The sequence below is a fragment of the Mya arenaria genome, chromosome 7 (assembly GCF_026914265.1).
Source record: "Mya arenaria isolate MELC-2E11 chromosome 7, ASM2691426v1".
Classification (NCBI taxonomy): domain Eukaryota; kingdom Metazoa; phylum Mollusca; class Bivalvia; order Myida; family Myidae; genus Mya; species Mya arenaria.
The window spans coordinates 17,200,617-17,226,359 of record NC_069128.1 but is presented as its reverse complement, the minus strand read 5'-3'; the positions used below and the strand labels follow the sequence as shown (position 1 = coordinate 17,226,359).

The window sequence follows — 25,743 nt, the reverse complement described above, 5'->3', positions numbered from 1 at the left end:
CCAATCATGAAAATTGACTTTTGAGTACGAGTGATTCAGCCCGAAGCAGGGTAAATGGGCTTATACCTCTGCTGAAATTGTTTTCAAAGCCATTCTATGGCATTTATTACAATTCATAATGCAAATGACAAAAAAATTAATACAAATATGCAGAAATCTAAAAGTGAAAGCCAAAACTTGATCCTCCCTAATTGTATCATTGTAAACAGAATTACCTGACGCATATATTTCTGTTTTGTTTTAAACATTTATTACTTATGTCTATAGTTTCTCCTGATTAAATTATCATTCAGTAAACAACAATTTTTTTTAAAGATGACAATTGACAATAGAACATGTGAGTTGGTTAATAAACTTAGTTATTACCTTTTTCGTATCTTCGTTTGCAAGGGGTGACCGTTGTTTCTCAAGTTTACGGAACATGTTCATATCAGCGGCTTGTGCAAGATACGCTGGATGTCGATCAACCAGAAGCGATTTTTTCTTGGCATGAAGTCCATACGATGCCCCCACACTGCCTCGGCGCATTTCTGGCGGCATTCTAAAGTGCTGTCCGTCGGGCGTCAAATAATCCCGGTCCATTGGGTACGGCCGTCCTCCAGGTGAACCATTACTCTCAGAGTTGACATGGAAACTAGCGCATCTTGGTCGCATCGGACCCAAATCATCAGGACCAAGCGAATCTGATCTCGGACGGGGCGAGTTCGGTGATGAAGCAAATGGATGAAATGATGGGCTCGTACGTGAACTGCATGCGCTCGAGTCTGGTGTGGAAATGGGAATAAAGTTTCTGTAGGAATATTGCTCTTCTAAAATCGGAACAGGTGACGAAGCGTTAGAATTATTCACTGATCCTGGCATGCTATTCACATGTCCCTGTTGTTCTAATCTGTCACTTAAACGACCAACAACCTTTGAAATATATTCCTTATCCATTGTGTAACGCCTCCTTGAACGTTCGTCGATGGTGTGAAGACGAGGACGGGAGATTGAGTCCCGATCTAGCGTATGACACCTGCGACGAGGCTGTTCTTGCATCATGCCATAATACCCTGTATCCTCGCGGTAAAATGTACCGTAAGGCGTTTTCAACACAACCTGTGATGGTGACTGTCCCGTTGCACCCTCGGAATAGCGGGAATGGGAGGACAGGAGCGAGCTGTTGCTTCCATATGACGACATGTCCATCGTCGAACACGAGGAATTGTGGGTTGCTGACGACAGGGAGTCGGCGGCTGGTGGAGAATCGTCTGACCTGATAAATTAACGAACATTGTCAACTTATACATAAATACAGTTAAGTTTTAAACTACTCTTTACTTTGTTTCTTTCAATTCCTTAATTCTAATATTAATACATCAACCATCTTTAAGAGCTTTTACAGTGCAATATTTATGCCTTGATTTTCATTTCTTAAATGAGTGGCCTGTGGCAAGTGCAAATATTTTTCGTTGAAAACAATATCATCAAATATGTTTGGATCGTAAATTATCATGTATTTTTTTAGTTGTTCTGGTTAAAGTTGGGCTGATAAAAGCATGCATGGAGTTCCTTGGACTCCACACACTTTAACCAGCCCAACTGCGTTCATACCCGGACAATGACATCAATCATACAATTCCTTCTTTAAAAAAGTAGCATGCGGATTAAGTACAACATAATTTTTTTTGTGAATTTACTTCAGTATATTTCAATAAAATAAACAAAGCAAAGATCATAGTTTTTAAGATTTCTTAAAATATAAGCTTAATTTAAAACATATCTGTACAAGTTGACTTGTTAAGAGTTGAAAAAATAAAATTAGTCATAAAACGCCACTGTACTCCCATACTTCCTGGAAGCCTTGTAACAATTATGGATTAATTTCTAGCATTTCAGACTTATAGTTGTTATGTGGCCCTTGTGATTTGTTTTTATGTCCGTTTCTATTTGCACGTAAACCGTAAGCAGTAAATCAGCACAATCCCTGCACTGGTAAAATGCTTTACAGGCTTGCTCAAATTCTTGGTTTGTTAAAAAATATAATGCCAAGTAGTAGTATATGAATTTTGGCTTGCACGTCGAAAAGACAAATTTCGATGAATATGTAAGATAAACCATTTTCTCTTAAATAGAACCCAATTACGGTATCCCACCTTCTATCTGCCAATCTGTCTTGTTAGTCCCCTTTTCTACTTTTTAACTCTTAATCAAAAAGGAAATAAAATAGTTCTCCCTTATAAGTTGCACTCTCATTGATTGACCGTTTTAACAACTTTTTTTCTCAGAATGAGCAAAATATTAAATAAATGTTTGAAAGACTGTGATTTAAGACTACTGATAAAAGATCAGATAGCTGTTTTAATATCAGGGTACGAAAAATTGATGTTTATGACTAAAAGCGTTACTAACACTAAGAAAAATGAAATTGTTGTCAAATGGGTCATTCTGTGAGAGTGCAGCTTTAAAAACCTAGCATGTGTTTAACACCCACCTGTTATCGGCCTGTCCATCCTGTAAGTCCCCTTCTTCTCCTTTCTCCCCCTGACCTGGAAAATATATAATAGATCGTTATTAAGTGAGTCCATTATAATTTATAAATGCAGCAGTATTAATATAGACAATTTAGTTGATGCAATTGTGAAACAAGTTATTACATTATATTAATCACTCTCATTGTCATGATGTTACACGAGGGTGTGGTCACATGTTTCGAGAGAAACAGGAGTACTCAGAGGAAACCAATTTGCCTGGCTTTGTAACCACATACCAAATTCACATGTGCTCAAGCCAGGAATCGAACACAGGAAGCCTTGGTTAAAAGTGAGTGTGCTAAACGATCAATAAACTGCACATTGATCATTTTTTGGTAGCACCATTCCGCCCTTATGAAGATGCGCAACCTCCTGCCTTCATGGACTCAAATGCTTATAAATACAGACTTGACATTAAGTACATTTTTTCCCAAGTGAAATTTAACATTACTTTTATTTAGCACAATTCCTAACCTTTTCTGTGAAATTCAACTGATGCCATGTGCTCTTCTCTCGATTAGCACCCCCCACTCCCCCCCCCCTTCCTGTTTTGCAGCACCATGTCCTTTGTAAAATCTGGCTAAAACCCTATTGACCACATAGTATCGGCAAGCCTTATTTCTAAATATCTCTCAGGTGTTAGTTAAAATTGTGATCCTGTAACATCAGCTAAAGGTCTCCTGAAATTTGTTCTTTATCATTTGTGATATATTTTGGTTGAAATAAATTACGCACCAACAGTTTTTTCCGCATGCAACGCGTTGAGAGTTCGCAGGTCGTGTGTTTTCATGACAAGTTTTGCGAAGAGCGTGTTATCCTCTGTATGGTGCGTATTCATCAGATTCTGGAGAGATTCCGTCAGTTTGCTTTGTATTGCCTCCAGTTGCTCTGTCTGACGTAAGCCAGGACGATCTACAAATACAAGTCATTGAAAATTCTTGTTCATGTTTTTCAGTACTAGCCAAACTTGGAATCCTTTGTTTATTTTAAATTTGAAAGAAGTGTTTTAGAATTTTGAAAAAGAAACATCATGTGTATGAATCAAGGTGTACCTTTTTCCAGCATGTTAAATAACTACCTTGCTGGCATCAAAATTGTTTTAAAAGAATACTTTCTACAAAAGGAAATTAAAAAAGAATATGCCAACTGGTAAAAAGTTCAAATTTTTAGTGCCACTGGTATTAAATCAATACTTACATGTGTATAACTAAAATAGCTTTTAAGTGATAAACCTTTAACTACTTACTAAATAGTGCATTTATGGAAAATATTAATTACTGATAACAAGATTGAAACCGTGTATTTAATGGCTGAAAACACACAAATATTAGATGATTGGTGAGTGCTAAAAGATATACAGTGATCAACTATCATCTCATAAGGTAGAAATACCGGCATGTTTTCTGCACCTTTCTTTCAAATTAAGCACATTATCATTCACAAGAACGATTGTTTTGGATATTTATTCACCCTTTTCGGTAAATTAAAACAATGGTAAATCTTAGGTGGGAGTAAGAGTGCATCTTTGTTAAGACAGGGATAGTATATTACCTGGAGAGAGCAAGACCACCGCTGAGAACAACGCAATCTCGTCTTCTGTTAATGCCAGTTTGTTGAACCGTTCAGCAAAGTCAAACATGGAGTCCAGCAGAAATCCCACACTTGTTGACAGCTGAAATAAAGCGAACAAATTTCATAACGAGTGGTCAATAAGAGTACTGCTTCAAAGCTTTTCTGTTTTTAACAGTTGGTCTAGGTAAATAACTCGACAAAATTGAACCTATTCATGTATTCTTCTGGGAAAATTGTCCTTCAGTACAGCCAAAGTGTAAAACTGATGTTTGAGGAATCATAACTCTCACTCTACTTAGCAAATTATAATGAATCATTACCCTGGAGTCAACATCAGTTTGTGATGGATATAATATGAAATAAGTATGTAAAATAATCTAGCGAAACTGACAATGTTAAGCTCGGAACATAGTTGTGGCATGTGACACATGAATATCTTATGCTAGTTACTACTGCAAAAGTTTTTTCCATATTCCACCATGAATGACAAACTGATGGACTGGACATGGATCACTATCACCAGAAAGGCTTATCTAGCAAATCTGGCAAAGTTCTAATGCGCGCAGTGACCTTGACCTTAAAGATAGGGACCAAGGTCATCAGCTCGACACATCATTATGTTATAATGGTTGCTTCTACCAAATGATTTTAAAATCTAACAATGGAAGACAAGGTAATAGATCGAACACAAATATTGTTCAAGTTCTTCATAACCTGATTCAGTGTGCCTTTTTTACCCATATCACCCTGTCCCTTTTCTGCTGCACCCTGCCCTTTTTAAATCATGTCTAAAACCCTAAAAAATGTATATATAATCTAGTTCAATGAACCTGTATATTATTCCAATTTTACAATCTAGGATAGCCAATGAAAATACTTAATTCCAAATGTGTCCTTTTAATTGTTGCTGAAGAGACAACAGCGCAGAATAGACAGGTTAATTACCTCAGCTTTTATCTCAAATTCCCCTTGGTTCGTCAACGTGCTCATTGTAAAACGTGTCTAATGTAAAACACTGATACACGTGAGCCATTACTTTCATGGCTTTAACCAGTACAGAGTTCTCCAACTTTCCCAGTTAGTGATATGTTCTAAAAACAACGGTCATGCAATGTACTGATTAGCAGGGTTATAGCAAGAGGGTAATGGGAGGGTGCTGTACCCTTGCCTTTTTGGAAGCACACTTCAAGTTCCCTAATGGAGACCAGAATGTGCACCCTCCTGCCTTCAAAGAATTAAATGTTAAAGATAATAAAATATTTCTTTTTGTTTTGATTAAAACTTGAAAAAAGATAACTGGGTATGATTTAAAAACAAACTTTACAAATTTGAAAGTTAAATCAAATATTACTTCAAATTTGTAAGATTTTGTTTTGTAATTCATAATGCTTTAAAGCAACTGTGTATCAGATGATCAATTTTCAAGAAAAAAAAGAAAATTGTCAAAAACTGACATAAACTTGGTATTAATGTGTACAATTTCTTTAAGTTTAGCAGTTATTTCATATATTTCCATTAAAAAAAATTACTGGGTATGTCTACCTGGTAGAATTCATTCCTTATGTATGATTGGCTAGACGATGTTATCACATGATATTACCAAGTTAGGTATATAGCTTAAATATACCACTCGTTAACAGTAAGCCTTCGTAGCACAGTGGATACGACACCGGGCTGCATTTTTGGCGACACGGGTTCGAACCCGGTCTCCGACACATTTTTTTTTTTAAATTTTGGTACTTGTTTTACAATTATGATATCAAAGCGTAACACATTCTATTAAATAATAGTCTTGAGATTCATTACAGAAAAAAACTTTTTTTGGTGCCAATCTGGTTTACAGTCCCTTTAATTATTCAAAGCCCTATATAATGTGCCCTTGTGTTTATCAGCACCCTATCCCTTTTTCTGTAGCACCCTGCCCTTTTTAAAACCTGGCTAAAACCCTACAGTAGCATTTTATATTGCCTTTGGCATGACATGGTTGGATTTTAAATCCGCGACCTCCCACTACTGAAGGGCAATCTATCACTGAACTACCGGAACTGCCTTCCTTTGCAACAGAAAAGGAGCTCAAGTTTCAAGTACAGACTTTACAGAAGATAATATTTTACGCAATTATTTACGCCAACGTTACATTCAACTGTATAGAAAATCGAAGTGCAAAAGTGAAAATGGATCTAAAAATTAATGATGCCGCATTAAGAAATAAACACATCATCATCTATAAAGAAAACACAATAAATTCATGAATGAACAAACGGAAACAATTTACATAAAACCCATGTAGTTTATAATTTCGTTTTTAAGGTATTTCATCCATTATTAAGCATTACTTTCCATCACTAGATATTGTGGTTTATAGCCCTATTGACTGTTACGTTAAAAGTAAGCCTTTTTAAATATATTGATCTTATTCATTTTACAATGATTGTGAAACAATTTATTACAACATTATATTAATCACTCTTGTTGGCACAATTTTACGGGAGAATGTGGTCTTGTGTTGGGGAGGAACCCAGAACACCCAGAGAAAAACCACTTGTCCGGCTTGGTGACCACAAGCCAAACTCACATGCACCCAAGCCCGGAATCGAACCTGGGTTGCCTAGGTGAGAAGTGAGTGTGCTAACCCGCGTTCTTCTTGATTACATAAACATACAATATCAGTACAATTAAAAATAGTAAGTAGCCAATTTTCCTATCTTTCAGCACAAAACCAGGTATGATTATTTACCTCATATATTATACTATTTTTCATTGCAAATGTCAATAAAAAAAAACACATACAAATGTAAGTTAAGTCCGAGATTAAAATCTTACCATTTCGGAGAGGTGGCCAGGGCCATTCTGATTGGTAGAATTTAGGAAATCCTTTTTTGTCTAGAAATGAACAAGAATGCTTAAAAAAAACAAGAGGGCCAAGATCCCCTATATTGTTCACCTGATTGAAAAAGGGTTTTAACATTATTGATTCAGACAATAAACTGGGAGCCGCTGGCTCCTGGGAAGATAAAGAAAGAGATTAAGATTTTATTTCTTATCAACTTTTCAATCATATAACATTTAAAGAAAAAAATGGGTATTTTATTTTCAACTTTGGGGAAAAAACCATATGTTTAACATTGTTTTAGAAAGACTTCCAGTAAAAAATAAGGTTTATGGGGTCATCTTTTCATTAGCTTAAAGTATGTATATACTTATTATTAAGTCATTTTTCTTATTACAAAATACAATTTTTTTTTAATGATTTTTCTTTTGTATTTTTAAAAATAAAATTTTGGATTTTATTTTCAAATTTTGTTTTATCATTGGGCTGTGTGTTGTGAATACCACATGATTATTACTGGACTTTGAAAAGATGATAGGTTTCCATTGACACTTTGACAAACCTGATTTCAAAATGTTTTGACAGTGCTACATCAGGCGGCAGTTTTGTGCAAAGGTTTTAAAAAACTAAACTCTCAATCAAACTCTGGAAAATGGCCCAAGGCGTGGCTTAATGTATGAAGCCCAGACTGCACTATGTTTCAATTAGAATGGCCGTGAAATTGTCAAGATATCTTTGTTTAAAGACTTCATACAAATCAAAATATTGCCTTCTGACGAAGCATTAATGATGCAATTTATCACATGGAATACACATACTGCTGGGGAAAGAGGATGAATTCAGAGTCCAAGTGGTAAAAAAACAACAACTCTAATCCTAATCCTTATTTCAGGATTATCCCTGAGTTTTATCATCCCTGAGAAAAATAAAAGTTAATGATTCGCCATCTTGATAATGGATGAAACACCTTAAGATTAGAGTGCTTTCATAATAGTTTCATGAATCAGAAATCTGTAAACATGAATTGACGAATTTACGTAGTTAGAAAATGTTGCTAAAATTGATTCTCAGAGGGGGAAATCTATTTTGAGAACTTATTTAGTAACAGAATGGGGTGATTTGAAAATTAGTGTAAATATGCAAGCACGTAAATGTCGACTTTTGCGTAAACATTTCAGAATGCGTAAATGAAATTCTATCGTAAACATCTCCACGCCTTTGAAGAACTTTGATGAAATATGCTGTCCTCCTTTATAACAAACAAAAGGTGCATCAATAAACACTTCAATTCTAACAGATAATAAATATCTATTTCAACACAACTAAGTCACAACATGAAGAAATGGGTTGTGTACAATATATCTAATAAACATCCATGAGTCAAACAAAACACTATGCCAGTTTGCACTGAAGCAAACATCTACTTGAAACAGTCAGTCACTACTCCTAAACGAGAAGGGATTGGTTTATTGATGCAACGTTCTTGCAAGCGCAATGTAAATATATTATTTAATTGATCAGTTTATGCATAATTGAATTCAAACTGTATATGCATGGATGCTTTGCAGGGTTAAGAGCAAGCTTCATTGAACTCAAGAAGTAAGCAATTTTGGCAATCACTAAACTCAAGATATAGGCATTTTGGCAATCACTAGACTCAAGAAGTAAGCAATTTTGGCAATCACTAGACTCAGAAAGTAAGCAATTTGGGCAATCGTTACACTCAAGAAATAGGCATTTTGGCAATCACTAGACTCCAGAAATTAGCAATTTTGCCATTAGACTTCAGGAATTAGCAATTTTGGCAATCATTTGACTCCATAAGCAATTTGACATTCACTAGATGTTTTCTACAAAGAATAAAGACCATACCCCTGATGTCTGCCGCCGAAACAACTTCCCGTGCGCAAACATCATTGTGTTTGATTCCATGTCAAACAAACACGCCATACGGACCAACATTACCTCGAACGTGGCAGCCTGAAAAAAATGTTGATTTTTTTTCTATTAAACATTTCAGATGGTAAAAGCAAATCAATGATAAGACAGTTCAGAGTTGTTTCCTTGTCCACCACACATCAATAAGGTCAAGTGTTTGAGACCAACCCAGGGCAATTTTTTTAATTTTCAAAACAGGAAACCAAAGCCAGGGCCAGCATTCATAAAACATATTTGGTCATTTCCTAAGTTAAGTATCACACTTGTTATAAATGACATACAAAACACTTAAACATATATATGCTATATACATACATTTGTGTTGAAAACACTTAATTTTTTTTCTTTAAATTGGATGACTAACATATAAGGAAATCACCTTGAGTTAAGAAATGACTTAAAATGTTTTATGAATATTGGCAAGGTTCTCAGCCAATGAAAATGCCTAACAGCCTTCAATAAGTGCAGTGCTTAATCACGAGAAATGTAGTTAACAGACACTTCATGGCATTTACAATTCATATAAATTCTTAATTCAGAAGAGCCTTCTTCGACGTTCTAAAATTTACGAGGCAATCTCATTAAAAGTTTTTAATGTACTGTACAAGCGCTGTTTTAAATTAATATTTCTTAGAATTTGTATATTTTTTTTAACCTAAACGCTGTATTTGTTACATATTACAATGTTTGTACTCTTTTGCAAGTAAATCTTTCTATTACTTTTAATTCAAGAAATCATGAAATTAAACACATAAAATAAAAAAAAAATAAACATTAAGGATATTTTTTTAGTAATTACCAATGACTTCCTCATTTTCGGAAATTTAACGATCCTTTTGACACGAGTGATTTTCCAGGAGACTGGGACCAATATTCAACTTAAATATTTCCTTATTCTTAGACATGATAATTCCATACAGTTGATTGGCCAATAAATATAACAGTCCAATCAAAACAACCAAATTCTACTCTTAAATTTAACATTGGCAATTAACCCTATACAATAGTCTGAGCTTTGGGACCACTCTCGATCTCCTTCATCACATGCCTCGAGGCATTTAGGCGTACATGTGAACTCTACCAGCAGTAGGTAAATATACCACTTTAGAGACCCTTCTAACGCTATCGCTTTCCCGTCGAAATCTACCGTTATTGAAAGCTCTTCTTAAAAATCTCAAAATTATATCAACCATGCTAAAATACCGTATTAATCTGTAAAATTTAAAGAACATGGTGCAATAAACAACTTGTCAAATCACTTCACACTTCGGCCGAGACTGATGCTAAGTTACCAGTAGGGTACAAAATACCACTAAACAGCATTCTTTGTTTATTGGCATACTACTAATCAGCATTTTTGTAAATATCAAAGACATTATAAAACATTGAAAACATTAAAGAAAACAACATTTCTAAGGTGTTATTAATTATTTACAGTGTGTAAAATTTTACGACATTTTGGCGTGAAATTTGACATATACAGTTCTGCAGTCATCTGCACTTTCACTCTGATCTGTTTTGGCAGTCTGATTTATTTTTTAGCAGCTCAACTAAATATTAATTTGTTTTTACAAGTCAGAGGTAATATTGCTTCTGTTTCTCAATCAAAATCACTGACATTTGACAAGTCTCAACCTTGACACATTTTATGCATATGTTCCGAAAATCTAAATATAGTAGCAAATATCAAGATTAAAAGGAAAATTAAAGGAATTAGAAATTTTACCACTTTTGAACCCAAACTACCGCTTTTGAGACCTAAATCTACCTCTCTGTCATTGCCAAAGGTTAACATGTCTGATTTAGGGTAAAAAATTACTCTTTTGGCATACCCCACCTACCAGTTCAAGTTTCTCTTTAAACTTTAAAATTTGGTTTAAGTCACACTGGGTGATGTTAAGGGATGAAGCCATAATGCAGCAACTATAGCAGTGCGGGAAACCTTCATTAAGACAAAAAGAAGTTTGTTGACTAGGGCCTCTGTTTCATCAGTGATACTCATTATACAATAACATGGCTTCTGGGATTGTTAATGAAACAAGCCACCAGCTAATGAAAGCACTTTTATTGAACTTTTCATACCTTCAACAGTACAATCTGGTCATCTTGGTTGAGAAGTAGGAAACCAGGAATCAATTTTGCAAAGTCCACGACCGATTTGATGGCGGGGGCGAAGAATTCCGAGAAATCTGTCCAATCTTGGTTGTCAGTAGAATCGCTACTGACATTGAAATTCAGAGGGCAGGCCTGGCAAAAAAGAAGAAAACAATTAATGTACAGATCTTTATAGTGGATAATGCATATTTTTTCACTGAAATCTGTGTATATATTTTAGAAAAATCTGTCAGTCCTGATTTAGTTCATTGTTTTAACTTGTACTTATGCAACTTGTACAAACTTCGACATGTTTACACAATCAAAACATTGAAGCATGTGTTGGTAAGAACGAGCTGATTGGTTAGCTCATTGGTTACAGTGCAATTCTTGTGTTCAGAGCCCAAACTTGGATGCATTTTTCCTCCCTGGTTTACTTTAACATCAAATAATTGGAGTTATTCATCTGTAAAACCATGCATCTGTTTGCATTTTGCTTAAATCACTCCAACTGATGCAATACTATAAAACTGTACCCTAGTATTATTTTCTTAGGTTACACATCACCAAATTTTACAGTCAAAAACACAAGCTTTTAAAATGGTATGTACATTGCTTGCATTATCATATAATTATTGCTAAATAGCTGGTTCCTAATTTATCATCTGATCAAATATTAAGAAACTATTATTCAGTTATACTGATCCATTTAAATGTATCTTATCAAGACAAGAGTGCAGTTAGGGAATGCCAACCCTCGTCTGTTCATGATTTTTCAATATAAAAGGGGAATTACTTACAATTTCTAAAGCTAGAGTTACCCGCCTTGCTCAACAAGGCATATTGTCCCTTGTAACATGTTTACCAAGTTTCATATTTAAGAGCTTTGGCCATGGTTAAAAAAATTGCATGACAACAATAACGATGACAACACATATGCTATGACAATACCAATATTTTTTTCATAAAAAATCCTGGAAAACAGATGAGCCAAAAAATGAAATAATACAATCTTCAAAGTGCACAATATAGGTTGATGCCAAGACATTTTCAATGCATATTCCTGTTTAACCCATTCGACTTTAATACCTTTATAAATATTTAATTTTTTTAAATTAATAGCTTTGTGGCCCATAATACCCTAGTTACAAATGCACTAAAGTATCGCTTATATTTTTGTATCTGTACCTAAGTTACAGTATTTTCTTGTTATGATAATAAAGTCACGGTATCAAGTAAGTACAGCTACCCTGCTTCCCTTAATAGGCTTCCTAGAAAATGTCAGCTATATTTGGAATCCATAAATATCTGATTCACATGTCATTTTACCTACTTCGGGAATCATAAATGGCCGGAGGCTTTTCCCTCACTAGGTAAAACAGGATAAACCTAATACATTCAATTAGTCACGTTCGTCGTTCTAATTTAATGGTAAAGTAATGTAGGCACATAAATAGATGGAACACATTTTTGGTGCCATTTGTTACTAACAATTCAAAGAAGATTAAATACATCCAGAACCAGACTATTCCCTAGCTAGTTGTAACCAGTATATTTTGTCTATTTCAGTTGTTGAAATTAGCACAAGCCCATTATTCACACAGCATGGCTTGTTAAAACTCCAGTATACTGGACAACAGTGTAAGAATTCAGACTCTTTCATTCAAAAGTCCACTTTCGAAGACAGTAATTCAACCTTTCTAGTAAATTTATTATTACAGTGACACCTAACAGCGAAAAGGATGGCATCGACCAGACGGAGGACTGGGCCTGTGTGTTTGGAACACCACCTAAGGCTAAGGTGTATGTCACATGACTTTTATGCCAGTATATATCACCGACGCGAAAGGATATTAAACCGTCTTGCTCAAAGGGAGTTCATATTTGGTACCCAGGTTATACTCCACTAATACTACACAAGTACCATGGTATAATTGACCGATCAAGGTTTTTTTTAAGTAAATGGCATTGATAACAGTTTTAGACTTTGCTGAAATTTAAAACCTTCAAACAACATATGTTGCGACCAACAGGCAGTAACACTACCAACTGAGTTATCGAGGAACACATAATAATTGATTCTGAATAGATTTTTTAAGCTAATTCTGCATGTCAATTTGCCTGTAGAGAACCAGATTTATCCCTTGAATGAAGTCCCAAGTTGTCCCACATAACATGAATGAGCGGAATTGAGTACTGGGGCTATGATCACCAATCGTTATCAAGTACTATCCTACCTATTGCCCCTACATTGACTCTTTCACTTACTGTGAAATCATTAATGTTCGTGGGCATGAAATTTCGTGGTTTGCCGAAAAAAAACAATTTCGTGGGTACTTGAATTCGTGGATTTTCATTTTTGAAAAAAATAATAATCGAAGATGCGATCGTCCTAGATCGTCTGCATAATATCCACGCGCTGGCCAGTGATTTCCGTCTTTACGTCACTCGGTTTATGACACTCACTAATGTGGTACGACATGCCAATTAGTGCATATACCCATGTCACTTATCGATTTAATTGGGAATAAAGGTAATAAAAGAAGATGTACCCTGATCATAAATACAGATAGGGGAAGCCATTGAATGCCAATTAAGAATTTTGCAAACTGTGAAAACACCGAAAAGGTGCGTATATTGTCACGTTCGGTGCTTAGTAACCTTCAATATACTAGTAATCGATTAATTATTTTATTAAATAAAAAAAACGAGTATGGACACTCATCACGCACATCTTGTAAACTTGGAGATTTTTATTAACAGCACACGTTTAAAACGTGCTTATAACTGTCATTTGCTGCATAAAACACATTTAATTGATTTGGTTAATTATTTGTTAAAGGCAGTTATAATATATTAACAGAATAATGATCGTAAGTTATACAGTGAGACAGGTTTTAACACTGTATACTGCGACCTCTGTAAAGAATATACTAGAGTATGTACGTAACAAGGCAATTGAAAAAGTGAATAAAGGGTTTATATTTCGTGGGATCTTGAATTCGTGGATCACCCAACCCACGAAAACCAGGAACATTAATGCCCCATGAACATTAATGATTTCACAGTATTTTGTTTTCGTCATGCTTGTTTGACAGAACCGTTAACTATTATTATCATGTCCTACCACCTGCTAGGAATTTATTGATACATAACCTTGTAAGTTGACTTACTCACTGATTTGCAGCTTCAACATTACATGGGTTCGGCCCCATCTTCACAACAAGTTTCATGTATTGTATGATCACATTTTAAATAAAAAAGGGAAATGGAAAAACAGCTATATCCCCCATGTCCCAAGTAAAGAAAGAGGCATAAAAACTTAAGGGTATTATGTTGTCATATTAATGTGCATTTGTGTAATGAAGAATGAAGTCAGCAAAGTGAAAGCTACTTGTCACCATAAAAAATCTAGAGCTCACTGGATAAGATAACTACCCCCCCCCCCCCACCACCACCTTCTTCTAATAAGAAGTATCAGTGGCAGTGATGTATGCTTCTTGAATGCCCTATTTCGGTGAGAACACATCAACCATGTTAATCATCTTAATGTTTCTTTTGTACAGTTGAAACACAGTTCATCTTCTCAAAACATAATATCTGCATGAAGTTTGAAGTCAATGCCTAAAAAAATACTATTAAAAGAACTGAGAAAAGAATACTTGTCTTGATGTTCAGGGATGGACAGACCTTGACCCCCGGTTTGCTGGTGTGACAGAATGAGCTATAAGGACCTTTAAAATAACAACAAAAACAACACTTCAAGTTATCCATTTTTTCTCACCATATGAGCTGGACAGTCCACATAGTCATTCTGTAGCAGCGCTATTTCTCTCATGACCTTGACCTTTTCAGGCCCAAGGTCACACGTCTGTTGGTGCGCCATAATGACAGCTTGTACAAGGTCCTGCTGGGAAAGTACAGAGGTCATCGCCGTAGCAACCATCTGAAGATTGCTCTTTTGCATCTGTTCGATAATTCTGGCCTTTTCTTTCTTCGGAACTCTTCCAAACCTCACAGCTGTAGGAAGAAAAATGAAAATATCAAAGGACTGAAAGGCAAAACAGGCTTTATATATTTTCTGATTAAAAACAACAAACTATAGAGCTCTTATACAAGCTAAGGGACTGAAAAGGGGAGTTCTATTTTCTGGTTAAAAAACAAGAGCACTGCAAGCTTATGTCAATGCTCATCTGACTTTACCACCCTGCAGACATATCAGGCATAGATAGCTAATATTTTGATGTCTATTTTTGATGTCTGTGGGACTCATGAAAGTCAAACAAGATTTCGTCACCCATCACTTCGTGAAAAATCTTTATTAAGTTATATTTGGGATATTCATGGTCAATAACTGTTTTTGTCACTTGCCAACAAATGCAATACCCATTAGAACATAACTGTTCTTATGCATAAACTTTCTTTTATGCTCCAAAAGAATACCGATGATATACTGGTAACAATAACTTTGTCGTTTTATTGTTAATTGCACAAATTGTACAAAAGCTAGCTCTAAAGTTATTTATGATGTTATGGTCTACCAAACTTTTAGGCCATCCTTGGTAAGCAAGATCTTTACTCATCTTAGTTCCTGTTTGAGAGCATTAACCCATCTATGAGCTGTCCCATATGAAACTAACTAATAACTTCATAAACATTTCATAATTCATTAAATATCTATTTTGAAAACACATTTTACCTAAAATATGCCCAATTATCTCCCAAATTTCGGCACCTTTTGGTGTTTTCATATATCAATATTTATATGAATGAAATGTGAATCAAACCTCCGCATGCAGATGTTCCCAATGGACCAACATTCCTATGAAGTTTCATGGGTAAACGTATAATGATTGTTTCCTTGAGTGTGAGCAGTCTTATAATTCATGAGGACCGACCTAAATATGCACAACAAGCTATGCCCCTGATGATTATGCTATTTTTAAAGCCCTTTATGAGAACAGGCCTTAACATATTAGTCATTTTTGGGGAATAATTTTTACTGCCTGTGTCTTGCAAATTGAGAATTTCTTTTACAAAATCAGGCCAAAATAGCTGATATAATGGCAAATATTTATGTTTTCACTTTTTTATGCATAAATTTTGCTGTGAAAAAATAAGTCTTGTCCAGATTTTGTTTATTTTTTAAAAAATTCACCTCTTTTTATATTCATTAACATAATCCGAATTTATCAAATTGGGAAAAAATGATAATTTTCGGGGGAAAAATGGACATTTTTTCACAAGAGGAAACAGCCATTAGAAGGCAGGAAATTGCATCAAAAATATCACTATACATCTCATTATGAATACTTAAGTGTCTTAATATAGACACCCTTGTCACATACCATCTCTGGACATGCCCACAGCTATACATTTCTTCAGACGGCAGTACTGGCAACGATTTCTGTTCACGCGCATGATGTTGCATTGTTGATTCTTTAAACATGGCCGATACTGAATCTTCTGTTGTATGCTGCGCCGGAAAAATCCCTGAAAAATAGGTATAATCATTAAGGGTTTTAGCCAGGGTTTGAAATGGACAGCAAGCTAAGGAAGAAAAGGGCACATTCAGGCAGACGGTGAAGAGCTTGAAAATGATGAATTTGACAAAATATGTCATGAGGCTTAAACTGCCAATTATATAGGTGTGTTTGTATTTCTGTTCTTATAATGAGTTTCAATCAAAACCAAAAAAAAATATTTGACAATCTTGATCATTTAATTCTATGCTAGCAAAAGGGTGTCCATTGCTGGTCTCCATGAGGGCAGAAGGGTGCTACCTAAAAAGGACCGGGTGCAGCAGTGACCCTTCCATAACTCTTCAGTTAAAACCCTTTTTGTTGTTTTGTTGTATTTTTAATGTATGTTTTGGCAGAACAGTAGCGCTGCAAGGGAATGCCTCTACTTCTCGTTTTTGCTTACACATTCAAGGGGTATAATTAGCCAGAGTTATGGCGCTCCCAAGCTAAAACTTATGCCTATTATCTTAGTGAGAACCAAGTTTAATGATAAGGTATGATATAGATGTAACTAAATGCTACCAGGAAGTGGTCCAGGCTGTCCTCCCTATATTTAAAATTGAGAATGCTACTTCAGATGGGTATTTTGTTTAAGTCTGAGTGATGCAGATAATTTTCTTTAAACATTATATATTTTACAACAATTGTGAAGGATGCTATGATAGCTTATACTAAGTCATTCTTGTTGGTACGATGTTGCGCGAGAGTGGAGAAAACCGGAGAACCTGGAGAAAACCCACTTGTCCGGCATGGTGACCACTAACCAAACTCACATGCGCCCAGGCTGGAATCGAACCTGGATCCCTTGGTGAGAAGCAAGTGCGCTAACCGGGCATAATTTATATTTGTTATACTTTAAATTTGGTCCAATACCTGAACTCAGACAGAAAAAAATCCTTTATAATCTATTTTTTGGTGGACCAGAACTTGTTTTCCGGCCTTATGCATCATGAATTCCTTGAAATATGAACATCTGTGCAAAACTTTAAAGCATCATGAATTCGTTGAAATTTGAACATCTGTGCAAAACTTTAAAGCATCATGAATTCCTTGAAATATGAACATCTGTGCAAAACTTTAAAGCATCATGAATTCGTTGAAATATGAACATCTGTGCAAAACTTTAGGGCATCATGACTTCCTTAAAACATGAACATCTGTACATCTTAAAGCAACATGAATTCGTTGAAATATGAACATCTGTGCAATATTTCAGTCAGCAAATTTTCTAAGAAGAAATGCACATACCTTTTTTATTGTTTAAATCAATTGGGCTTTAACTGAATTTTAAGGAAATGTATGGCAGTCATGTACGTGAAAATTGCTGGAAAAGACATTTTTTTCCAAACTGAAGTTTAGCCTGTTTTCATTGAATTGTGTCGGAAAATGAATTAGTGGTGTGCAACCACAATGATTTAAAGCTGAACTTTAACAGATTGATTTGTTTTGACAATCTTTCATTTTTTTTATCTTGGAATGAGCTGATTCTTTGTAAATTTCTGGAAACCAGTGATATGACTGCTGACAAAAGAGCAGACCACAGTATTCATATTTACATTTACATTTGAAAATTGATGTTTTGCTTTAAGTGTTATATGCTTTAAGAAAAATAAAATTTATGACAGTTTACCAAACAATTGAGATCTGTTCTATTGTGAGTTATCTTATATGACTGAATGGAAGGCATTGATGCCAGAATGAGCTGATTCTCAGACAAAAAAAAAGGTCAAAACTGTCAATTTGTGAGAGGGCAGCTTTAAATAATTTTGATTTCTAAAAGTTAAAATTTGTGAATGAAAATGCTGCGGAAGTTGACGACATATAGGCTATGACAAATGCTAAATTAACTTTTTAATGCTGATGCAGAAACCAATCTCAGAAATGCAACCATAAAAGTTAAGTCGCTGGCTGTACAAACACGTTATTTGAGTTTTTATGCCAAGCTGAATCATACAATAAAACTGTGAATATCTTTAATCGTTTCTAAGTAATGCGCGACATTAAAATTTAATTGCTTGTCATTACGTCAATTTTAACACCAACGCCTTTTTGAGATCTTAATGTTTTCCACCATCCATCTAAAATATTGCTGATAAGATTTTTTTTTTTCTAAGGCTTTGTACACAACCATTTTCTTCGTAAGCGTGATCATCGTCCTATTCAGCTTTATGAAGAAAATCTCATTCTGGTTTTGTCATTTTGTCATAAAACTTAGACGAAAATGATCTTCAAAGTCTGTAAATGGTTTCAGCGCAATGGCTAGAACAGAGACATTCATGCCAACACTAAATAAGTGGTCATCATTTCATTTTGTCTAATGAGAAGGCAGTATTTCTCAAGTTTTTCTATTCATTTATTTTAGTAAATCAACAATCAGCTAAAATTGATTTAAATCGGGTGAAGCGATAGATATTTCATGGCTAGCCCATTTGGTACGTAGTTTACACAATACAATGTAGACCACTAAAAAGATTAAAGATTGTTTCTACGTAATAACACAAAATAAAGGTTATGTGATGCAAGCAGTAACTTGAAACCATTTATTTATGTAAGTATATGTAACAACCTTGAGCCAAATGTGACATGGTAATTATTTATATTGGCTTCAATTTATTTATATCTTTATTAGAGTCTCGTCCATATACATACTAAAAGTTACATACAACACATAAAACAAATAATTACATGGCCATTCCATACAGAATTACAGGAGACTATTTGACAAATACACAGAACATATTAATACAAAATAAAATACAGACTTGTTATAAAATATGTGACTGATACTGACTGGTAAATAAAAAACAACAACTGTACTTACAAATTAAACACTAATATGCCACACAAACAATTTTCTTCCATCAATGAGCATAAGATTTGCTTTAAGAGCCCATAGAAAAAAGTAAAACAACCAACTTAATACTGACAGATTAGCTCCCAGAAACACTAAAACAAGCAGGTGAAATTGGATTTACCGACCATTATATAGTAGGTTCATTTAATAACAAGAAACCAATATCATTTGTGTGACCTATTAGAATATCACAAAGTACAATAAGTAAACATCTACATACTTAAAAGTATATACATGAACGCAATGACTATTTAAGGTTTTGGAAGCAAGTCGTAGCAATGCAGAATTACAGAGTATAAATTTCAACTTTTCAGTATTACTCATAGTTAGAAATAAGTCATCAGTTTCAACGGCCTTAGCAAACAATGTAACACGGTAATCATCATATGCTCTACACTCAAGGATAACATGAGACTCGTTTTCTACAGTATCACAAAAAGGGCATTTTCTAGCTTCAACCGGTAAGTTTTCATATCTGCCAGTTTCAATTCGTAGAGGAGCTACACCACATCTAAATTTACTCAGTACCGACCTATGCTGCAGCGGCATGATTATTTTACAGTACTTTTCTGTACCAAATTCAGTTTTCAACAAACAGTATGTACGCAATTTGTTGTGCCCTCTACCTGATGTACCAACTGTACTATTAATCTGAGCCAACCAGCCCTGCGTAAACTGATGCAGCAACAACTTCTCTACTTTACTTAAAATAGCATGTTTAGGTATAACGATTTCAATACTGCAATAAATATCCAGGTTCAGAGAACACAGTTTCTACTTAACCAAATAAAACCAGTTACGACATGAGTTACTCCCCTTTCAATGTATTATTACAATGGAATGGTTTAGACTGGTAGTCAGCAATGATAAACAACAACCATTATTTTTTTGTTCAGTGTTTCAAGCCAAACTTGATAACTTACATTTTTATCATACTATATACATTGTATTTTTAAAATTCACTTTTTTGCCCACAGCGACAATAACATTGTTTTTATTAAATAAAACAAAGGTACATGAAATATTACCATAGGCTACTAATATTATATAAATTTAAAAAAATGTACAACCATAATGTAGAATTCCCTATTACGCATGAAACATAAATTTGTAAATTAAATTTTAGTACCTTAACAATTTGAACCAGAACAGCCTTGAAATAATAAAAGCGCCCACATTATTTCTATTTAAAACCTGGCTCGCTATTCAAGTACACTGGTTGACTGCTGCGTTGTTGATTGTTCTGAAACGAACGTCGCAAAATCTGCGAGCTTTAGAGTTAAAAGGACAATATTGTTGTTTTTGCTTCTCTTAAAATCGGTTATCTCTAAAAGTTGGAAAAAAATATCAGTGCTTTAAGGGGACACACAATCTAGTTTAATATTTGCCTCATTTTTTTCCTGAAAACATGCATGGCTTGAAATTGGTCTTCCATTTGGTACAAAAGCCACGTAAAAATATGACAGTGCCTTATTAAAGTACAACTTAATTTTTTTTATTTAAATACACTGTATATAAGGCTAAGAGTTGGCACAAAAGGTCTTTATAAGCAATCTTGCTTGGCAAACTGCTGATTTTTTCATTAAAGTACCAAATGTACAAACAAGCTTTTCGTTTTATCATTGTAATGCCATTGGCTATAATGTTAAATGTAGATGCTTGTGACCCCATATAATTTAGGGACTGCTGATTATTTGAATAGAAAATAGATCACTAAAATAACACTACAGATATTGTTCATTGTGTTCTCCCCTTTATTTTAAGAATCCTGGGCGTTTCTGTTTTTCAGAAAATGCATTATTTTGACTTGAACTTGGAATACCTATTTCCCCCGAAATAAACCAGAATGTTTCAAATGTTTGTTGTTGTTTTTAAAAGTTTAATTTTGTTGTTTTCTGAACACACTAACTCTATATACCACACACAAAATTAAATTTGTTTAAGAAACTGGGAGTTTCATTTTTAAATCTTGGAAAAAGGTATGACTAAGCATTGAGAATGGGGCTGAAATTTGGCCTTAAATTGGTAAAAAAACAAAAACAATGCTGTTATTGCAGGTTTTTTTGTTGTTTTTTTGTTCTTTAATTAAATCAGTAATGAATTAACCTACTTTGCTATCTAGCCATGTTTTATTGAACAGGGACTGCTTAGGGTGAAAAGGGCACATTTTTTTCAGGCTGTGAAGAACTTATATAATGTGTATATTTGACATAAAGTGTTCGAAATGTGAATAAGAGAAGAACTGTTACAGTAGCTTCAGGTTTTAACTGCCAAATTTATCAAATTTCTATGTATTAATAGTGATAATCATAAAACTAGAGCTGTCACAGGAGTGACGAATACCCCCAAATGCCGCCTGGACACAGGAATGGCAAACCATTCCTTTGAAAAGAGGCCATAACTCCAAGGTTACTGCACACTGCATATTCTTTTATCATGCATGTATTGTTTTATTTAAATCTGTTGAGTAATTTAGAAGTTACACTGCTGACAAGAGATATCGTCCAGAAACCGTTTTTCTATTTTTAGTAACAGTGACCTTGACCTTGGCCCCACCAGCCCCAATATCGAACTTGACCTGTATCTTCTGATGTTACACCTGCGTACCAAAAATTGTTCAAATCTGTCTAGCCTTTCATGAGTTATCGTCCGGAAACCGTTTTTCTATTTTGAGTAACAGTGACCTTGACCTTGGCCCCACCAGCCCCAATATCGAACTTGACCTGTATCTTCTGATGTTACACCTGTGTACCAAAAATTGTTCAAATCTGTCAAGCCTTTCATGAGTTATCGTCTGGAAACTGTTTTTCTATTTTTAGTAACAGTGACCTTGACCTTGGCCCCACCAGCCCAATATCGAACTTGACCTGTATCTTCTGATGTTACACCTGTGTACCCAAATTTTTTCAAATCTGTCTAGTCTTTCATGAGTTATCGTCCAGAAACCATGAAAACCGACCGACAGACCGACTAGCTCACTCCTATATACCCCCTCAAACTTCGTTTGTGGGGGTATAATAAGCTTTTAAACAAAACAAAGGTAAAATGTGATAAGTTTAAACTTATTCAATTTTACTACGATTGTGAAACAAGATAATTGCAACTTATAATATTAATCACCCTCGTCATCACGCTGTTGCGCGAGAGTGTGGTCTTGTGTTGAAACCGGAGTACCCGGAGAAAACCCACTTGTCCGGCTTGGAGACCACTAACCAAACTCACATGCACCAATGCCGGGATAACCCAGGTTGCCTTGGTGAGAAGCGAGTGCGCTAACCGGACAACCTCGATGTGATTATCGAAGCATTCAGTACTATGAAGGCTGCACATGCTCGTCTCCATGAGGGCAGAAGGCTAAGGTTGCTAGTGCAAAAAGGCAAGAGTGCAACACCCTCCTATGACTTTTCAGCTAAAACCCTTGCATAGCAATATTAGGAATACATAGGCTGATTACCAGAGTTTAGAACATGCATTGACCAACTGATCAACATTTATAGATAAAGGTCAGATTTGAGCCTGCTTGCCTTTAAGTAAACCGATTAAGGTTGCAATCCATAATATCGATTTAAAATCATAATGAAATCTAGGTATTAAATTGTTTACCTAATGTATTAAACTTTGTAACATGCTTTTGAGAAAGCATTCATAATTTTTAAGACATTAATATGTTGTAAGTACAAAAAGTGCATTTGCTGGTCAAAATGTAGGGTCATCCATATAAGTATTTTATAAGTTAATGTTTTTCCCTTAATCCTAAAAGGTGACCTAGCACATACAAAATAGACGGACTGATTATTACGGCCTAACTTTGATTAAATTTATTTAGCTTATTGTATTTATTTAGCTTATTGTTTTTAAAACCTTATCCCATCATGAGCATTGCTAAAAAGTAATTATTCCTCCTATAACTGAAATAGCCCATTTTGTCATTTTTTTTATTTATAGTTATAGTTTTTGTACTGCAAACTAAACAAGCAACAGCAACCGCTAAAAAAAGTCTGCTTAATTTTTAGATTATGAATTTAATCACCAACTTAGATTTATCTTTGAATATTAATGGATCAATAAGAATGACATCACATCCCAATAAATAAATCTACTTGTCACATACGCCAATTACCTGATAAACAGAGTGCAAGAATTACTTGGCTCATTAATAGACACAATGAACTAAAAGTACATCAAGTATTATTTTGTACTATGCAGTTCCAACTTTACCAGGAGTGATATCAGACGACTATAATCAGGGAAATAATTACATATGTTTTCCAATAGGTTTCAACTTGTCATCTAACTAGAACTGTGAAGTAATGATGTTATCCGCTCCAGTAAGCATTAAGGTCATCCATGAGAACACATTATTAGGCCATAGTTTTTGTTGTTGACAAATTTAGTCTATATTTTCATTTTGTTTTTTCATTAGGGTATTAACCAGGTTTTAAAAGCGGGGCGTGGCAGAAAACGGGCCAGGGTGCTCATGGAGAAAAGGGCACATTGCATTTATGGGCTGTTATAAATTTGAACATAACAAATTTCACAGAAAATGTTAGGATTTGTGCTTAATTGAAGCAATATTAAGATTACCAAATATGTCAAGGCTGTATGAATCTATAATCATACTTTCAAGTTAAAGTAAAAACAAAAGAAATGTAAGATTATGTTAACCAATTAACTCTATAAAGGCATAAGGGTGTCCATGCTGGTCTCCATGAAGGCAGGTGGTTGCTACCAAAAAAGGACAGGGTGCAGCTCCCTTCCATAACATTGTAGTTTAAAGCCTGCTCATACAGACATCATTTGATGAATGACCTTGTTTCAGTCCATCCATTATTACGTGGTATTTTGTATCAGTAGTTCATCTTTTAGAACTATAAACAATATATAATTGGGTTGTTTGCAATTTTTATCCAAAACTTATGACCTATACACTTAGGAATATGATAAGTTTTGTACCAGGACCTTGACATGCATGTAATTGTCAACATCGTTTATATAATAAAACCTTGAGACTATTCTGGCATATGGACTTATCTGGTGATCGTTTTACTGATACCACCTTGAAATTGCTTTGGGCTTAATTTCTAAAAAACGATTAAGCTTAATGAGCTTATGTCTCTTATTTTATTATGCCAAAATACTTAATAAAACTTATTTTACCAAATAAAAAATAATTTATTGTGATAATAATTAAATGAATTTCTTTAAAGGTCATAAAACTTTTCAAAATATTAAGAGAATTACACAAGTTTTACTGAAACAAAAATAGTGAGCTTGGAATAACCCCCGACTAAATTAAACTTGTTCAAAAAATATAGTGATTGTTTAAAGCTGCACTCTCACAGATTGAATGTTTTGACAACTTTTTTATTTTTTGTTTTGGAACGAGCCAATTTTTGCAAAAATCCATGGAAACCATCGCAGATTTTTTATGTCAGTTCTAAAAATGATGTTTTACGCATTTTTCTTAAACCACTAGTAATGGTTTAAGGCATAAAACATTAATTTTCGAACGGAAATATGAAAATCTATGATCTGATTTTTTGTCAGTAATCTTATATCATTTGTTTGAAGATATTTATGCAAAAATTTGCTCTTTCCAAGACAAAAAATAAAAAATTGTTAAAATGGTCAATCTGTGAGAGTGCAGCTTTAACTTTAACCTGTTTTTTATCATTGTATCTTTGATTCAGAAAATAAGGGAGGTATTCAAGTCGCTATTTTGAGATGATTAAGATCATGCCAAACTCATGCTGTCAGAGACATGAGGAATACCCCCACATGCTGCCTAGACACAAGAATGGTTTACTGTTACTTTGAAAAGGGGCTATAGCTCCATTAAAAATTGGTTGAGTGTAACCTAAGTTAAACCTGTGGTATACTTTATACATGTGTAACATAAGTCCTTTAAATTCTAAATGTTTTGGCAAATTCTAAGTTGAAAAGGGGTGATAACTCAGACAAAAATAGCTGGTAAATAAAGTCAAATGACCTGTATTGTTCTTTGAGACCTACTGTTTATTTGGATATGCTTTATTCATCCATGCTAGACGCACACCACAAGCAGTGCACTGCTGGTGCTAGAGTTAACTTCAGTTAAATATACCTTGCATCCTTCACATGCATGTACTCCGTAATGGAACCCGCTCGCTTTATCACCGCACACTCGGCACAACACAGTGTCTCCGTCGAATTCTGGAATTTAAATAAATAAAATACTTATAAACATTCTTTTATTAGTCGACAATGGGCAGACTGTTAGAACTTCATTAAATTTAATCATTGTTAACGTCATCGTTGTTAACTTTCAACTCGTTGCTGCTCTGGAAGTTTAATGGATACACTTGTTGACTGGACTTTTAACGAGATTTCAGACAATTGATTCAGATGTACTTTGGATTTTTTTAATATGTGAGCACCTCT

The 25,743-nt window shown here is 34.6% G+C and overlaps 1 protein-coding gene across 1 annotated transcript in view; it reads right to left on the bottom strand.

The window, feature by feature from the left end:
- The window catches only part of LOC128240544 (uncharacterized), a 43,717-nt gene that overhangs the window by 7,867 nt on the left and 10,107 nt on the right, over positions 1-25,743 (bottom strand). Inside the window, exons 3-11 of the mRNA XM_052957211.1 lie at positions 25,427-25,515; positions 16,296-16,440; positions 14,732-14,967; positions 10,936-11,100; positions 8,788-8,895; positions 4,065-4,185; positions 3,249-3,425; positions 2,474-2,528; positions 367-1,255 (exon numbers count right to left, since the gene is read on the bottom strand). Of these exons, the coding sequence (XP_052813171.1) occupies positions 367-1,255; positions 2,474-2,528; positions 3,249-3,425; positions 4,065-4,185; positions 8,788-8,895; positions 10,936-11,100; positions 14,732-14,967; positions 16,296-16,440; positions 25,427-25,515 (1,985 nt within the window). The remainder of the gene's footprint in view (positions 1-366; positions 1,256-2,473; positions 2,529-3,248; positions 3,426-4,064; positions 4,186-8,787; positions 8,896-10,935; positions 11,101-14,731; positions 14,968-16,295; positions 16,441-25,426; positions 25,516-25,743) is intronic.